At 41.4% G+C, this 17,260-nt stretch overlaps 1 protein-coding gene across 2 annotated transcripts in view; it reads right to left on the reverse strand.

Annotated features, from left to right (window-relative positions):
- The window catches only part of USP34 (ubiquitin specific peptidase 34), a 133,917-nt gene that overhangs the window by 89,319 nt on the left and 27,338 nt on the right, over positions 1–17,260 (reverse strand). For both annotated transcript variants that reach the window (XM_075863007.1, XM_075863006.1), the window contains exons 4-13: positions 14,465–14,515; positions 11,522–11,671; positions 8,603–8,670; positions 7,084–7,276; positions 6,757–6,818; positions 3,635–3,716; positions 1,891–1,983; positions 1,670–1,795; positions 996–1,125; positions 392–522 (exon numbers count right to left, since the gene is read on the reverse strand). In XM_075863007.1, coding sequence (XP_075719122.1) covers positions 392–522; positions 996–1,125; positions 1,670–1,795; positions 1,891–1,983; positions 3,635–3,716; positions 6,757–6,818; positions 7,084–7,276; positions 8,603–8,670; positions 11,522–11,671; positions 14,465–14,515 — 1,086 coding nt within the window. The remainder of the gene's footprint in view (positions 1–391; positions 523–995; positions 1,126–1,669; positions 1,796–1,890; positions 1,984–3,634; positions 3,717–6,756; positions 6,819–7,083; positions 7,277–8,602; positions 8,671–11,521; positions 11,672–14,464; positions 14,516–17,260) is intronic.

The raw sequence follows: 17,260 nt of genomic DNA on the forward strand, positions 1-17,260 counted from the left end.
ATATTTATCACCTATCCTGGGGATAGGTGATAAATAATATTTATGGAAATACCCCTATTAACCAACCTAGCTTTAGTGATGGTTGCCAATTATGCTTGAGGAAAAAAAAACAATCCATCACAACCCCACTAGGGCAATCACAAAACAACCCCGATCCATATTCCAGACAATGCCGTCCATGTATTTCATGACCAGTCATTAATCTTAATGGCCACCATGTATTACTACATTTCCACTGCAGCAGGTACTGCAGGGCAAGTGCATAGCCGGGCTGCATAAATCAGTTGATTGCCAGAGATCTCAGGTGCCGAAAAACACGTAACAAGGTCTGGCCGATGTATTATACGAAAGCGCAGCATAAAAAGAAAGACTACGAAACAAAGTTGAGTACCTCAGTATCAGACAGCCGCTGTTGTACATGCTTGGACCTGTTCATGATTTGGTCATCCATTTCTATGTCACTTCCTCCACTGTGGTGAGTGTCACTGTTGTCGCTGCTCTGTGGACTGGCTGCTGGTGATCCTAAGAATAGAGGGAGGTAAACTACTGAGAACAGCAGGTGCCTTTATTCTTTCCCTGAATGACAGAGTTTTGATGCACTATGACCACCTGTCCAAAATGTCACACTGTCTGCAAAACGGTCCTGGACCCTGAAGAGTGTCATTTTTACAGGTAAAAGATCTGCAGCTTGACAACTATTATCTCTCACACTTCTGGTAGGTAAAGCAGACACAGTGTTTACAACACAAAAACAATCATAAATCCAAAAGTTCTGCCATTTTAATACCATTATTATCCCAGCTCCATTAGGCTGGATTCACACATGCAGTGTTTTTTGTAGCCAACGACATGAGTGGATCAGAGATAAAGCAAAAGTATAAGAAAATTCTGATACTTGGCTATAAAAAAAATAAAAAAAACCATAAAATGCATATGTAAATCCAGTCTTCCACAAATCACTCAAAGATGAAAGCTGTAGGCATGTACGGACTTACCCTTTTTATTACCCATTGGTAGATTGTTATTTAGTAATGATGCAAAGGAGCTCTGTTTGGAAAGTTGGGCTTTAGCAGCAAGGGCATTGTTCCAGAGAGCTTTAATCAGCATTGATGCCAAATAAAGTGTCTATATGATAACAAAAGAACAGAAAAAAAAGTTATCTGAACAAGGGTTGCACATTATAAAAAAAAAAAAAAACATGCAGTACATCCAAATTTATATAGGCGTCAAACCAAACAATGCAACAAGGAAAACCCCTTAATAAGTGGTCAGTGGTATTGTGTGCATCACAAAGGGCATTGTGGTCGTGCGTGGGCGAGAGTAATGTCTATTGAGGAAAGAAGGGTGTTGACCGGACAGCAAGGAGGACTGGTTGAATAAAATTCACAAACAAAAGAAGAGATTTTTAACAGGTAAAAAGTTTATTTGAACTAAATACCAATTTACTAATATCCCATTTTTTGGATATGACACCGTCTCCCAATTAAAGCATTTTCTTTAACGTGCAAAAATAAATCTAACTGTAAAAACATTGACAAAGGCCTATGATGTCATCTGATTTAGCAGTACAGAATCATACACTGCCATTAACAATTGAGAGGGGATTACTGGATGGGCACGAACATTTTGTCATCAGATATTTTAGAAGTGCCATGGCACCCCAGTTTACCTGCTCTGTGTGTGCACTCGGGTGAAGGCCGGATACAAGGTTCAGGAGATGTCTCAGAGGGACAGGATCCAAGTTTTTTATTAACGAAGGAAATAAATCATGGATATAGCGACTACAATGTTTTAACTGCAAAAGAAGAGCGTGTTATAAAAACCAACACATACAGACGGAGTTATGTCACCCATAGCAAATCTACAAGTACACAACTATCTTACACATACCTGTGCTGCTGCCCAGATACAGTCTATGTGCTGTGTGCTCAATCGCCCTTCAGCGGCTAAAAAATTTAGAATAACTTGGCACTGCTTGATGATCTGGGAAACGCAGAAACATCAGATTAACGCCAACACAGAAAACTCAAAGGGAATCTATGTTTTGTTCAGTTTTCTATTAAATCCTATGACCTAGATGAACTTTTTTTTTATTTTTTTGAGTATACTTTGTGCTCTGTTTTTGCATCATTTGTCCAGTTTTCCCTGGTTGCTCCAGCTGCAGAGCTGCGATCACATCATTCACAAAGAAGTATTCATGGCCAGGAACTTCCCATCAGGACTTTATAATGTGCATAAATGGAGCTTGGTCATATGATCAGGAGTGAGAATTATTATTAGCTACAGGAAGCTGTATTACCTTTGTCCGGTACAGACAGCTCTGCATATACCTTGCAATAAGACCTGTCCACTATGGAGACGGAACTTAAGGCCCTTTTACACGCGCCAATGATCGTGCAAACGAGCGTTCATCTGAACGCTCGTTCCCAATTGCCCTGTGAACGCTCGTTCATCAGCTGATCATATCATTTATGCAGCACAAAATATTATCATTATCGGCAGCACATCTCCCTGGGTAAATAGGAAGACGTGCTGCAGGCACGATTGTTTATTCTCATACATTACTTGTGAAAGGAGCAAACGAGTGCCGATTAATGAGCTGTCTCTTTAAACGGCGCTAGTTTTTATAGCCCATATTAGCCCGTGCTAAAGGAGCCTTAGGGCATGTTCGCATGGCGCTAAAAAACAAAACAAAAAAAAAACAAGTAAATGTGCCAAATACACTAGCGTTACTTGTGAAGAGCTTTTTAAAATATAGGGGTTTGACTTGTCTTCCGCGCGTGGACACGTTTTGTGCATGCTTTTTTTTGGCACGCAAGTAGGACTCCTATTGACTATAGGAGCATATGGCGCATTTTTGCCACGCTTTACGCACTAAAGAATTTACCTGATGCTTTTTTTACACAGTGGGTTTTTGTAAGTTACAATGTGTATTTTGCCGCATGTTACGTACGAACAACACACTTTCCCATTGATTTGAAGGAGAAGCGTTTTAAGGACGCATAATTAGAAGTGTAAAATGTGCCAAAAAAACGTGTCAAATACACGCCGTGTGAACAGGGCCTTACAGTAAGGTGAGACAGACAAGACTGCCAGCTGTGGTCAAATTATGAATTTCCTCTAAAAGGTAGCTCTAGGTCCTATTGATGCTTTGCTTAAAGTGTAGCTAAACCATTGACAAACTTCTGACCGGTCATAGTGACATGTCAGAAGTTTGGATTTGTGGGGGTCCGAGCACTGAGACCCCCACTAATCGCTAGAACGAAGTGTGAGTGCTCAGCCGCTTCGGGTCTGTTCGGCTTTTTCCGGAAGGCCGATGTATTGGAGTTGGGGCTCATAGACTTTCTATTGAGTCCGTAAACCGATACATTTATTTCCAAAAAAAGCCGAACAGACACGAAGCGGCTGAGCGCTCACACGAGCGCTACAGCTGCTTCGTTCTAGCGATTGGTGGGGGTCTCAGTGCTCGGACCCCCCACCAATCCAAACTTCTGACATGTCACTATGACATGTCAGAAGTTTGTCAAACGTTTAGCTACACTTTAAGATTACAACACCATATAAAGTTGTAGCAAAACGTATATAGTACAGAACCCTGAAGTATTAGCAGACAAGTACAAATCACAACACTAACCTCAATGTGTAGGTTTGGTCCAAAAATATGTTCTACAACATTATTGCTGATGAGCCAATCTGCAAGCTCCTTGGCTATAGATCTGAAACAACAAGTTACAATTAGGTTTCTTTTCAACACACTTAACACGATTTGTAGAAGAAAACGTGAACATTTTATAATAAATATAGAGTACATGTTCATGCTACACAGCGCTATCACCTGTAGAATTGGAGGCCAGACTGCTGCTTGCAGGTAGCAACCTTGCAGTGTGAAACAGAACAAAACTACCTGCTCAATTCTCAATAAATTTACTGTGGCATTAAAGAGACTCTGTCACCACATTATAAGTGTCCTATCTCCTACATAAGGAGATTGGCGCTATAATCTAGGTGACAGCAGTGCTTTTTATTTAAAAAAAAACATCTATTTTCACCACTTTATTATCGATTTATGCTAATGAGTTTCTTAATGCCCAAGTGGGCGTGTTTTTACTTTAGACCAAGTGGGCGTTATACAGGGGAGTGTATGACGCTGACCAGTGACCAATCAGCATCATGCACTCCTCTCCATTCATTTAGGCAACGCATAGGGATCCTTTTAGATCGTTATGTGCTATCTTATACTAACATTAACAATACTGAAGTGTTTAGACAGTGAATAGACATTCCACGGGATGTCTATTCACAATCTCTGCACTTCGTTACTGTTTCTGTGGTAGTTACAGCAGAGGAAGCGTAATCTCGCGAGATTACGCTGTAGATGAAAGGTTACAACGAGATTACGCTTCCTCTGCTGTAACTACCACAGACAGAGTAACGAAGTGCAGAGATTGTGAATAGACATCCCATGGAATGTCTATTCACTGTCTAAACACTTCAGTATCGTTAATGTGTTAGTATAAGGCTGGGTTCACACGAGAATGTTACGTCCATAATGGACGGAACGCATTTCGGCCGCAAGCCCCGAACCGAACACACTGCAGGGAGCCGGGCTCCTAGCATCACAGTTATGTACGATGCTAGGAGTCCCTGCCTCACTGCAGGACAACTGTCCCTTACTGTAATCATGTTTTCAGTACGGGACAGTAGTTCCACGGAGAGGCAGGGACTCCTAGCATCGTACATAACTATGATGCTAGGAGCCCGGCTCCCTGCAGTGTGTTCGGTCCGGGACCATTACGGACGTAACATGCTCATGTGAACCCAGCCTAAAAAAAACACATAGCGATCTAAAAGGATCCCTATGCGCTGCCTAAATGAATGGAGAGGAGTGCACGACGCTGATTGGTCAGCGTCATACACTCCTCTGTACAACGCCCACTTGGTCTAAAATAAAAACACGCCCACTTGGGTATTAAGCAACTCATTAGCATAAATCTAAAATCGCTAATAAAGTGGTGAAAATAGATAGTTTTTTCAAATAAAAAGCACTGCTGTCACCTACATTATAGCGCCGATCTCCTTATGTAGGAGATAGGGCACTTATAATGTGGTGACAGAGCCTCTTTAAGGTCAAGTTGAGGTCACTGTGTAGCTCGATATTAGACGGGTATGACTGTTGGCGCAGTACATTGCAGGAGTCATTGTACAGTCTTTGTCAATTGCTAGACTTAAAAAGGGTTGTCCAGGTTGCGAGCTGTTTTTTATAAGGATGACCTAACCGCAGGAGTCCGTTCCGGAAGCAGAAGGCTCCGACCACTGTATAGTGGCTATGCTGTAGCTCTGCTCCTATTCAGTAACCCAGCACTATACTGCTATACAGTGGTCGGAGCCTTCTTTTTCCGGAACCGACCCCTGCATAGCTTCTGACGCCCGGAGGCATCCAGAAACAGCTGACTGCTGCTGGTGTCGGACCCTCACGTTCATATACTGATGACCTATCCTGTGGATAGGTCATCAGCATAAAAAAAAAAAACACAATCTCGAGCCTGGACAACACCTTTAAGAACATAATTACATGAAGCCTTTTCTTCCTGGTCTCACTTTCACATAATTTCTTGCACTGATTTTTAGATCTTTGTCTTCAAATACAAGAAGATATATTGCTTTTTAAAAATAGCAGTGTGAAAGTATTTGCAGAGATGACATCTCATAGGCCGCTACCGACAGAGGCTTTGTTTGTATACATCATTGGCGCCGCTCTGCTGGAAGGGGATACACTCAGATGCATCAAAGTACCTAGACCAGCACACTAACGTGGCTGTGAACACAGTCCATGTAGAAGCAGCCGGCCAGGAGATTATTTTACGGAGTATATGACAAAAGTAGAACACTAGACACTCTGCTGGCTAAAAATATTGTATAAAAGGTTAAAACGCCTTTAATGTTAACCAGTAATAACGTTAAGGTGAGGTCCTATGAATGCATTTACTAGGAAAGTATCCCATTATTTCAAGGAAATATTCTAGTTGTAAAATCTCCCTGTACAATATCAAGAATGTCTCCTTGTCCATTTATTTGCCTCGCTAAAATATCAAAACACACTTTATTCTTGAAACCAACCCGACATATCCGTTTATAAACAATTATATAGGCTTAGCTAAGATTATATAAGTTTTAAAGGCTATGTACACTTTTGAATTTTTTTTAAATAAAGAGGTCAGTGTATTTTGTACAACTTTCTAAATACTAGACTTCGTGAAAAAAAAATTTACTTTATGAGATACAGCTGCTTTGCATCCTGTATACAGAGCAGCTGTATCGTGCAAATCGTCAGGTCAGCGGCACTGACTGGTTCAGTGACAGCGGGTCCTGCGTGTCTCGATCCAGCTGTTATCAATCACATCTAAGTTTCGACCGTAAATGTGATCGATAATAGCTCGATCCTGCTTGACGGAGAAACGCAGGGCACGCTGTCACTGAACCGGTCAGTGCCACTGACCTGTCTGATACAGGTTTCAGCACTAGATACAGCTGCGCTGTATACAGGATACAAAGAAACTGTATCTCAAAGTAAAAATAACTTTTAATTAAAAAAAAGTATCTTGAAAGTTGCAATTATACGGATACATTTTTATTTACAAAAAAACAAGGATTTCAAAGATGTACATAGCTTTTCATTTAAATTAGGCGTACGTATAGAATACATGGCACAAATATTAAACCTAATACAAAAATTAAATAATAAACTAAAGCACTTACGTCTCTGTGTCAGAAACCAAGGACTCGTTATTGCAAACGTCATTAAATGTATGCAGTTGATTCTATGTAACAGAAAAGAAAAAACAAAAATAAACAAGGCATAGAAATCAAATTCCATAGAGAGGAAGTGAATACATTTATTAAAACACAAACTTAAATATGAGCAGTTTGCCTAAAATTATTATTTTATTTTTTTTTTAAAGGAATTTTAAGATTTGGAGAAATAAAAACAAAAAAAAAAAACAACACAACAGGATTCTAATTAACATCTAAAGAGCGATAATTCCTAATGACAAAGGTTTCCATGGACAACATCTGAGCACTTACCGTTATCTGACTCAGTCCAGCAAGTCTCATTGTTAGTGTGGGCGACATAAAATATTTGAATGCCAAGTCAAGGCTCTCTTTGTCAAAGCACAAAGCAGTGTCCAAGGGCTCCTTTACAGTGCTCCACATTAGGTCAGCCATGTTGCGAGCTGCACTTTGCCGTAGCTCCTGGTCAGACAGTTTACACAAATATCTGGGGGGTAAAGTCATGAAAATAAAATCATGTAAAGACACGATTTAACATTTTACAACATAGTGGGTGAACCTACACCTATAGAATATATGAACTTGATGAAATCCGTATACGGCCACTTTAAAACGGAAGTATATCAGTATTTGGAAGCCAAAACCGGGAGTGGAGCCTACACAGAGAAATAGTATAATGAAAACATTTGCACCTCTTCAATGTTATGAACCCCCTCCTGGTTTTGGCTTACAAAATAATGACCAAAATACTGCCATGTGAAAGAGGCCTAAATTTGTATTCACCTTGCATACTCTAGCAGCACTCGTGGGACACTGGACTTTCACATTAAAGAGGATCTGTCACTAGTTTATTAATTCCTTATCTCCTAACTAATTTAATAGTCTCTATGATGCGGATAACAAGTGTAATTTTAATTTTTTTAAAACGTTAATTATCTGCAAAGTTATGAGAATTTTTCTAAATATGCTAATTTGGCTATACTTGCCAAATGGGAGGCAACTCTTTTTCACTCTGGGCAGTGTAATGTTTGCTGCATGACTCTATCCAATCAGCTTACAGCTTCTCCCCCTTCCCTGACCAGCAACACAGTGTGATCTTATAGTATACCGCTCCACTGCCAGAGATATGGCTGTTTGAAGTGATCCCCCTTCCCTCCGGCCTCAGTCTCTCACACTGTGTGAAGCAGCTTCATGCTGATAGGTCAGCGTCAGAGGCTGATAGGAGGCTCCACCTCAGGAGAATCGCTGCTGTTGACACCCACTTGTCTAGTATAGCCTCTTTTGCATATTTAGAAAAAAAAGCTCATAGCTTAAAATAATAAATGTCTTGGGACACAATTTTCACTATCATCATCAATGTGACAGCGCCTAATAGATTAGCTATGAGATAGGGAATTACTAAACTAGTGACAGATCCGCATTAAGCAAGGCAAGCTCTACATGGAACACAGGTATTTTTAGATCTCTGTATATAATAATTAAATGCTTTATTTGCTATGCGAAAATGATTTTTGATGGGGGGGGGCACTTCTTATGGTTGGTACTCTAATAATAAAAGCTCATAGAACAAGGATATCCATTTACAGTCCATCTTTAAAGCAAGCACATTAAAAAAAAACAAGAAATAAAAGACATTTAAAGTGACGGTCCCATCACATCCCAGGACAATTATGCCCCCCCCCCTGGGGTACATGAAGGAATGCTGGAGTCTAAAATAAAACTACTTACCTCTCCTCTATTTCCCCCATCAAATAGTCTATATAATTTACACCTTCTTAAACCAACTATTTAAAATCAATGTGCACGCACGTACCTTATAACATAAGACCTGAACGGTATAATATGCTGCATAACAGCTGGGATGTGAAGCCATATTCTTATCTGTAAGAAAAACATACAAAAAATATTGATAAAAATTAGAATAAGCGCTCAATGTATAAATAAAAATATAATAATAAAAAGGAGGAATCCAGCCTAAGAAAATAAATACTGTCCCGTACTGTAATCATGTTTTCAGTACGGGACAGTTTTCCCGCAGGGAGGAGGGGACTCCTAGCGTCATACATAACTCTGATGCAAGGAGCCCGCCTCCCTGAACGGTGTTCGGTCCGGGAAACACTGCCGACATACGGTTCGTATATCACGGACCGAACACACCCATGTGAAACCGGCCTAATACTGTATACACAATTAATGCCACGGTATACATAAAGAATTCCGCCATATACTGTATGCACAATACAAACATAATGGGCAGCACTTTAAACTTCATACATTAACTTCTCCCACAGGACAGCATCGATAGATGAAGAGCAGGCTCTATTTGCATGCCTGCTGATTTCTTTTAAGGGCTGTGCTGCTGTCCTGGTCCCGCACTTGACCTTAAAGTTTACAGTGCTGGCAGGCACCCCCCTTCTCCTTCATTTAGTAACTCCAGGATTCGTGATTACACCCTCCGCCAACAGGTGAAAATGACACGCCTGAATACCTGCAGCTCTGTAACTGCTTGTAAAGATATTATATTAGGAAATTGATGTTGGGCAGTTCCTCTGTATAATATAACTGCTTACGACTGTTCCGGGATAATTCTAACAGGAGTGATAGTTTAGCTATGTATTACAGACAGCGCCCACAGTAGTAGTTTCAATCTGGCAATGCCTGGGCATTAGAGCCGCTAGGAGGCGGAGGCCCCGCCCTGCCAATGTCCTTCCTTCAGGTCTCCCGCTGTGCGCCTCTCAGCTTATCCTTGAAGTTCAGCATGACCACATCCTACCACCGCCATAGCAGCTTTCCTGAGGGATCATCCAGCTGTGCGTAGCGCTGAGTGCCAGTGCTGCACTTCTAACTTGTAACTTGTACATATAAACTGGAAATGTAACAAAGTTTCGAGTAGGACAGTTTTTTCATCAGTTACAAAATATTGATTTACTGTGATGTAATGATGATCAGGGTTACTGTTTGGATTATTGATAATCACTCTATATACAAGGGGTTGTCCCAACTGCAAAGTAAACTGCAAATCATTAACCCCTTAGTGACCACTAATACGCCTTTTTACGTCGGTCACTAATGGGCTTTAGGCTAGGCTGACGCCTTTTCACGTCAGCCTAGTCTAAGTCCTGCACGGGTCTCCCGTGCAGGCAGGAGCCGGGGCTCTGCTGTCTGATGACAGCTGAGCTCCTGCTCCAACGCCCGCGATCGAAGTTTACTTCGATCGCGGCCGTTTAACCCGTTAAATGCCGCCGTCAATAGCAACCGCGGCATTTAACTTTGTTTACAGAGGGAGTGCGCTCCCTCTGTCACCCATCGGCGGCCCGCGAATGAAATTGCGGGTCTCCGATGGGGTGTCATGGCAGCCGGGGGCTTGATAAAAGCCCCCAGGTCTGCCCTGGACATATGCCTGTTAGGACGCGCCGGAGGCACGTCCTAACAGATTGCCTGTCAGATTTACACTGACAGGCAATAATGCTCTGGTATACGAAGTATAACAGAGCATTATAGCAGCGATCGGAATATCGCACAGTAAAGTCCCCTAGTGGGACTAATAAAATCAGTCATCAAAGTGAAATAAAGATTATTAATAAAAAGTACAGTAAAAAAATAAATAAAACCATTTTTTTCCATAAAAAGTGGTTTTATTTAGTAAAAGTGTAAAAAAAAAAAAAAGTACACATATGTGGTATCGCCGCGACCGTAATGACTCCATTAATAAAGTTAATATGTAATTTAAACCGCAAAGTGAACACCGTAAAAAAAAAACGCAAAAAAACATGGCGAAATTGCAATTTTTTTCCATTGCCCCGCAAAATAGTCATAATAAAAATGAATCAATAAGTCCCATGCACCCCAAAACAGTACCATTCAAAACTATGTCTTGTCCCGCAGAAAACAAGCCCAAAAAAATCACCACATTGATGGAAAAATGAAAAAATTACGGCTCTTGGAAAGCGACGATGCAAAAACAAATAATTTTAGTTCAAAAGTGTTTTTATTGTGCAAAAGTCGTAAAACATAAAAAAAACTCTACATATGTGGTATCGCCGTAATCGTACCGACCCATAGAATAAAGGTAACATGTTATTTACGTCGCATAGTGAACGGCGTCAATTTAAAAACGCATATAACAATGGCGAAATTTCAGGTTTTTTTTTAATAATCCCCCCCAAAAAGGTTAATAAAAGTTAATATAAAAATTATATGTACCCAAAAATGGTGCCATTAAAAAGCACAACTAATCCCGCAAAAAACAAGTCCTCATACAGCTATGTAGACGAAAAAATAAAAACGTTATAGCTCTTTGAATGCGACTATAGAAAAACGAATAAAATAGCTTGGTCATTAGGGCCTAAAATGGGCTGGTCACTAAGGGGTTAAACCAGTGGAAGCTGAATACAGCCGAGACAGTAAACATTTAACATTACACAGCACCCATTTAATCCTATGTAATAACACATGGTCACGTCTAGTCCACTAGAGTGGAAGCAACTTTATACAGCGTCTCTCCGATCTGGCTAATAGAGGGGGCTCTGAGCAAAAACCCCCTCTAAGAAGTCTATATGCCCTAATAATCATTTAACATTCTGGGGCATGTCTGATCTAATGCATCTCAAGTTAGTACTTCTTTTAAAATCCTATTCCAGCATTTGAACCCCTTTACAGCCACGTTTCTACCTTGAAAACAAACAGACATCCTGCAATTCGGGATAAAATCCTAAGAAGACCGTTCACTTACATTGGACACAACCGTGATGAATGCATGAGCAATTAAAAAGGGAAGAGTTTCTGGAGATCCATATTCAAAGCAGTCCTTCATAAGAGAAAGCCCATTCTTCCCACAAAACAGACAAACATAACGGAGAAGGTGCAGCGGGACTTCTACATCCTGAAAACAAAGCAGCAAACAATGTATTAGACAATAACAAACTTCACACACCGGTGAACGCAATGTAGGTGGAACAGAAGAAAACATCATAGTATGAACTTATTTTAGCTAAAGGAAACTGGACACTCCTATATCTTCTTGCACAATTAAATCCTTAAATTGTGTCCCATGACTGCTAAAGTACCGTGCACATATTTTGTATCACACTATTTCACAACAACGTAATGGAAATCTGTCACCAGGTTTATGCGGCCAGCAGTTTTCACAAATCTCCTGCAGCGCTAGCCGAAGTGACATTTATTTATGAGCTGCAGCTTCCCGCCGCTGACTGACAGCTTTCTCACCATACGGTGCATAGGGCAGCCAATCAGCAGTAGGTGGGCGGCGGGAGCCGCAGCTCATGAAAAACTAGAACTACAGAGCGCCCGCACAGCACTGCGAGGACTACAAGCGCCAGCAGATTGCTGGAAGAGATAAACAGCAATTATATTATCCAGCCTCTGCTCCGACTAACCGAGTCTCCCAGCATGGACAGGAAGTCAGTCTCGTGCCTCAATGTAGGTCTCGTAGGAAGGAATAAGGAGACGGACTTTCTATCCACACAGCAGACTATGTAAGATTCAGTTAGTCAGAGCAGAGGTCATGTGACGGAACGGAGGCTGAAACTACAAGATAAAGCCATAGGTGAGATTTCTAACCACAGTAGCATTTATACCGCCTCAATTACAAACCAGGGGTACAAAATATTTTAGCTGGCAGTGTTTCTTTAATGTTGCAGCCCATTCTGATCATAAAGACTAGTAAAAAAAAAACAAAAAAAAAACAAAAAAAAACAAAAACCTCTGCATTCAATTGGGCAACTTTTCTTATTTTTTTCAACAATGTAGCCAAATGACAGAAACTGCAGAATACAACGTTTAGGTGTTTCTATCAGTCTTATAGGCATTGAATAGAGTGGGGGGGGCACATGCTCGATCGCTGCTCTATTTAAGCTCATTCTCACTGCAGGGGTGCAGAGAGGAGGATCTGGTGATTTGGGACCCCTGTTCTCGCGATCAGTAATTCTGTGAATAGGTGATAATTGTTGATTCTGGGACAACCCCTTAAAAACGTACCACCAATTATTTGTATAAAACTCCCATTTTTGAATGGGGCTGTAATGCACAACGACCCACTAAAACGAAGCCAACCAGGCAATCAACATGGACTGGGTTACCAGCAATGCTCTACGCTATTATAAAGGGGGGGGGGGCGGGGTCGAGGGCGTGAACTCCTCTGTAACAGTCTAACAGCCTAGTAGGGAAAATGGACATAGGTTGACCCCACCAATCGCTAGAACGAGTCAGCTGAAGTGCTCGTGTGAGCGCTTAGCTGCTTCATGTCTGTTCGGCTATTTCCAGAAATAAATGTATCTGTGTACGGACTCAATAGAAAGTCTATGAGCCCGTACTCCGATACATCGGCTTTACGGAAAAAGCCAGACACAAAGCGGGTGAGCGCTCACACGAGTGCTTCGTTCTAGTGATCGGTGGGGGTCTCCGTGCTCGGACCCCCACTAATCCAAACTTCTGACATGTCTCTATGACATGTCAGAAGTTTGTCAAACGTTTAGCTACACTTTAAGACCTTATTCACATGAGCATTTGAAAAAAATGAGTCGTTTTTCATGCCTTTGACTGTCCGTGTTGCGTCAGTGCGGTTGCCATGAGCCATCCGCTTTTCTCATCTGTGTTTCTCCTCTGCAAGCACTTCTGGTTTTACTTTTTTCTTTTCTCCTCTGAATTTCTTTAGCAACTGACAAATGAGAGACAGACCGCACATGGATGTGGGCCGTGAGCTGTCCGTTTTTTCTCCCCACCCAAAAACTTAAAGAGGCTCTGTCACCAGATTTTGCAACCCCTATCTGCTATTGCAGCAGATAGGCGCTGCAATGTAGATTACAGTAACTTTTTTATTTTTAAAAAACGAGCATTTTTGGCCAAGTTATGACCATTTTCGTATTTATGCAAATGAGGCTTGCAAAAGTACAACTGGGCGTGTTGAAAAGTAAAAGTACAACTGGGCGTGTATTATGTGCGTACATCGGGGCGTGTTTACTACTTTTACTAGCTGGGCGTTGTGTATAGAAGTGTCATCCACTTCTCTTCACAACGCCCAGCTTCTGGCAGTGCAGATCTGTGACGTCACTCACAGGTCCTGCATCGTGTCGGCACCAGAGGCTACAGTTGATTCTGCAGCAGCATCAGCATTTGCAGGTAAGTAGCTACATCGACTTACCTGCAAATGCTGATGCAGAATCAAGTGTAGCCTCTGGTGCCGACACGATGCAGGACCTGTGAGTGACGTCACAGTGCTGCACTGCCAGAAGCTGGGCGTTGTGAAGAGAAGTGGATGACACTTCTATACACAACGCCCAGCTAGTAAAAGTAGTAAACACGCCCCGATGTACGCACATAATTCACGCCCAGTTGTACTTTTACTTTTCAACACGCCCAGTTGTACTTTTGCAAGCCTCATTTGCATAAATACGAAAATGGTCATAACTTGGCCAAAAATGCTCGTTTTCTAAAAATAAAAACGTTACTGTAATCTACATTGCAGCGCCTATCTGCTGCAATAGCAGATAGGGCTTGCAAAATCTGGTGACAGAGCCTCTTTAAATGGGCGAGTCTAACCCGCATAAACGAATCAGAATAGGACGTGCAGTGAGATTCATGCAACGGACACACACTCCGTGACATGTCTATAATACTATGGAATAGGCTTAGTAAAAGTACAACCATTTACACTTACATTCATGTCACAGAAGGCCCCTAAGAGATTGCTTTCTTGTGCAGAGATATCCTGGGAAAAAAAAAAAAAACATCAGAATCAAACAGAAATATTTAGAAGTTACAACGAGCCGATTTGACTGTAATCATATTTAGCAGAAACAGGCAATTTTATGGGAGTCTATGGTAACAGGAGCTTTGGCTCTGCGGCTCCTATAATAATTTATAAGAAACTTGTACCAGCATTTCCAGTACTGAATACCGGAGCGTCAAAGCCGATAAAAACAGCGCGGAATGCCGAGCATGCTGCAGATCTTTAGGTGCATTCATCATGTTGCAGATTTTCACTCCGCAATGCAATGTGTGAGATCCGTACTGGTAAAACTCTCAAGCCTGAACCCACCCTAATTGTGACAGCAGAAGAGGCTTTCAAAGGACTTTCCGTCAATAGAAGGTTTGTATTCCAAAAATAAAAAACGAACTTGTGAGATCCTCAAAATCTGAAATCCACGTGACACTTAAATTGTGATAATTAATAGAGACATTTCCCCTGTGCGCAGATTTAAAGCCAACTTATGTAATCCATTACTCACTCCTTAGCACACGTGTTATTCAGATGGCAATACCTCCTACTACACACAGGTTTAAAAATGAGCCCCGAGCAATACTAGAGAACCATGATAAATAACACTGCCAGAAGAAGCAGCAGTTTCCCAATCTCTGCCACGGTGAGACATTCTCAGGTTGATAAAAAAAAAAAAATGATATTCAGCAGTTTCTTAGCCATCTCTCCTTGTAGAAAAACTAGGTAACCAACCCTATGGCTGCCATTAAAGCTTAATAGGGGTAACCACCCAGCTTTTCTGCAGCGATGCAGTCCAGAAACAGAAGGACTTACAGTTCAGGGGCATAAACAAGTAGGTATTGTCACCCAGATTTCACAAAAAGAAAAACACTATAGAACTTGGGAACTTTAAAAAAAATTAAAAAAAACACCCCTAGCCATATAGCTTCTGAAAGACACCTGGCAGATTGTAAAAATGCAACTCACTATTTTCATTTTGTGGCTAAAGGTGTGCCCCAAGCAGGAAATTGGATGCACCCCACATCCTAAAAATAAACGCTCAAGATGTGTAGAGTTCATACACACTACTATGTCTACCTGCGCACATCTTCATAAAATTAACAGCATTGGAAAGAACACAAAAATCAGATTTTAAAGGGGTTGTCTCATGACCGAGAATCAGTGCAGAGCGCCAATCCCTAAACAGCAGAGTAAATGGAAGTTACTGGAAAAAGCGTAGCACAGCCGTGCTATTTCCATAAGTCCAAAGTAATTGAAACAGCGTAGCTCCGAGAACTCGGCTGTTTCTGGAAGCCTGTCCTGCTTTGCAATGATTCTCCGCAGATCGGAGGACCCCTTTCAGGAGATAAGTGTGAGTCCCCATTTTATCAGTTATTTATGGCATACCCTATGTGGATATGCCATTAGTGTCTGCCATGAGACAACCTCTTTAAGCTAAAAAATACAGGGATTACATCCACACCTTGAAAAAATGCGTACCCCCAACCCCTATATATTTCCAGAAAGCAGACAGCCTGACAATTGCCGTGTTCTTGGCAGCCACGTCCACCTTCAGGTAATATTGTGACAAACAAGAATTATTATTTTTTTCATAAAGCATTAGGACTTGTTCACATCTGCATTGGAGGCTCCATTAGAGGCCTCTGTCGCAGATCCGGAAGAGATTAACAGAAACAATAGAGCAATTGGTTCCATTGGCGGACGGTAGTGCCCGTGGTGCAACGGAGCCGTCTGCGATGGTGCAGAACGGAAAGACCCGACGTAGGTGTGAATATAGCCCTAAAACATACATTTGTGCCTTAAACTCACAGACAGAGGTCGATTTAAAAAATTATAAAAATTGATAAATAAATCAGCGTGTGCAAAGTTCAACTACACCACAAGCATCACCAAAAATGCTGAAACAGAGGCCATGCAATATTTGGCCATCATCCACTAATGTTTTAAAAAGAAGTACTGCACACGGCAAACAGCTACTATGCTACTAAAATTGCAATTATTTGATAGCGTACAGAATACAGTGTATAAAAATGTAACTTCATTTATACACACAACCGCCTTTACGCAACTTTTCATCAAATAGCGAGAAGCATAAAAATTAAATTTTGTGACTCAAATGCTTACTCAAGCAAACCCCTTATGCAAACAAAATGTACTCTACAAAAAAACTATAAAATGTGAGGAGGTCATACATACCACATGTCTATGTTCACGTGCAATTTTCAAAAAATCATGGCAAAACCATGCCTTTCTGTTGCGATTTAGCGAAAATAGCATCAAGAAACATAGATGGATTGCAAATTGTGAACCCTGCCTAATCCTAGGGCTGGGCAACTAGTCAGAAAAAAAACGATATGGAAATTCAGCGCAGATAACCGAGGCCATCTTGCGCATTTCGTTTTTTTCCAGTTTGTCAGGTTTTATTTTCCCGTGTTTCGTCAGCTCGCTGTTCTACTATTCACTTTATAACGCTGGCCGCTCACAGCTCAGCACAGACAGACGCAATGATGTCACTGCCCTCCCGCCTGTCTGCTGAGCTGTGAGCGGCTCAGCACGCATGTATTTAGAGTCTGTTGCACTTCTGCCTATACTGGTCTTTCAGGCAACTTATTGGTCCATGGAGTCCTAAATACCCATCCCATTTATTTCTTGTTTAGCCTCAATTACTGTCCCAATGGTGTATACCCGGATGATGGGGCTTATATACAGGGATGATGGGGGTCCCTTTATATT

Source organism: Rhinoderma darwinii, chromosome 4 (genome assembly GCF_050947455.1).
Source record: "Rhinoderma darwinii isolate aRhiDar2 chromosome 4, aRhiDar2.hap1, whole genome shotgun sequence".
In the NCBI taxonomy this organism is placed as follows: domain Eukaryota; kingdom Metazoa; phylum Chordata; class Amphibia; order Anura; family Rhinodermatidae; genus Rhinoderma; species Rhinoderma darwinii.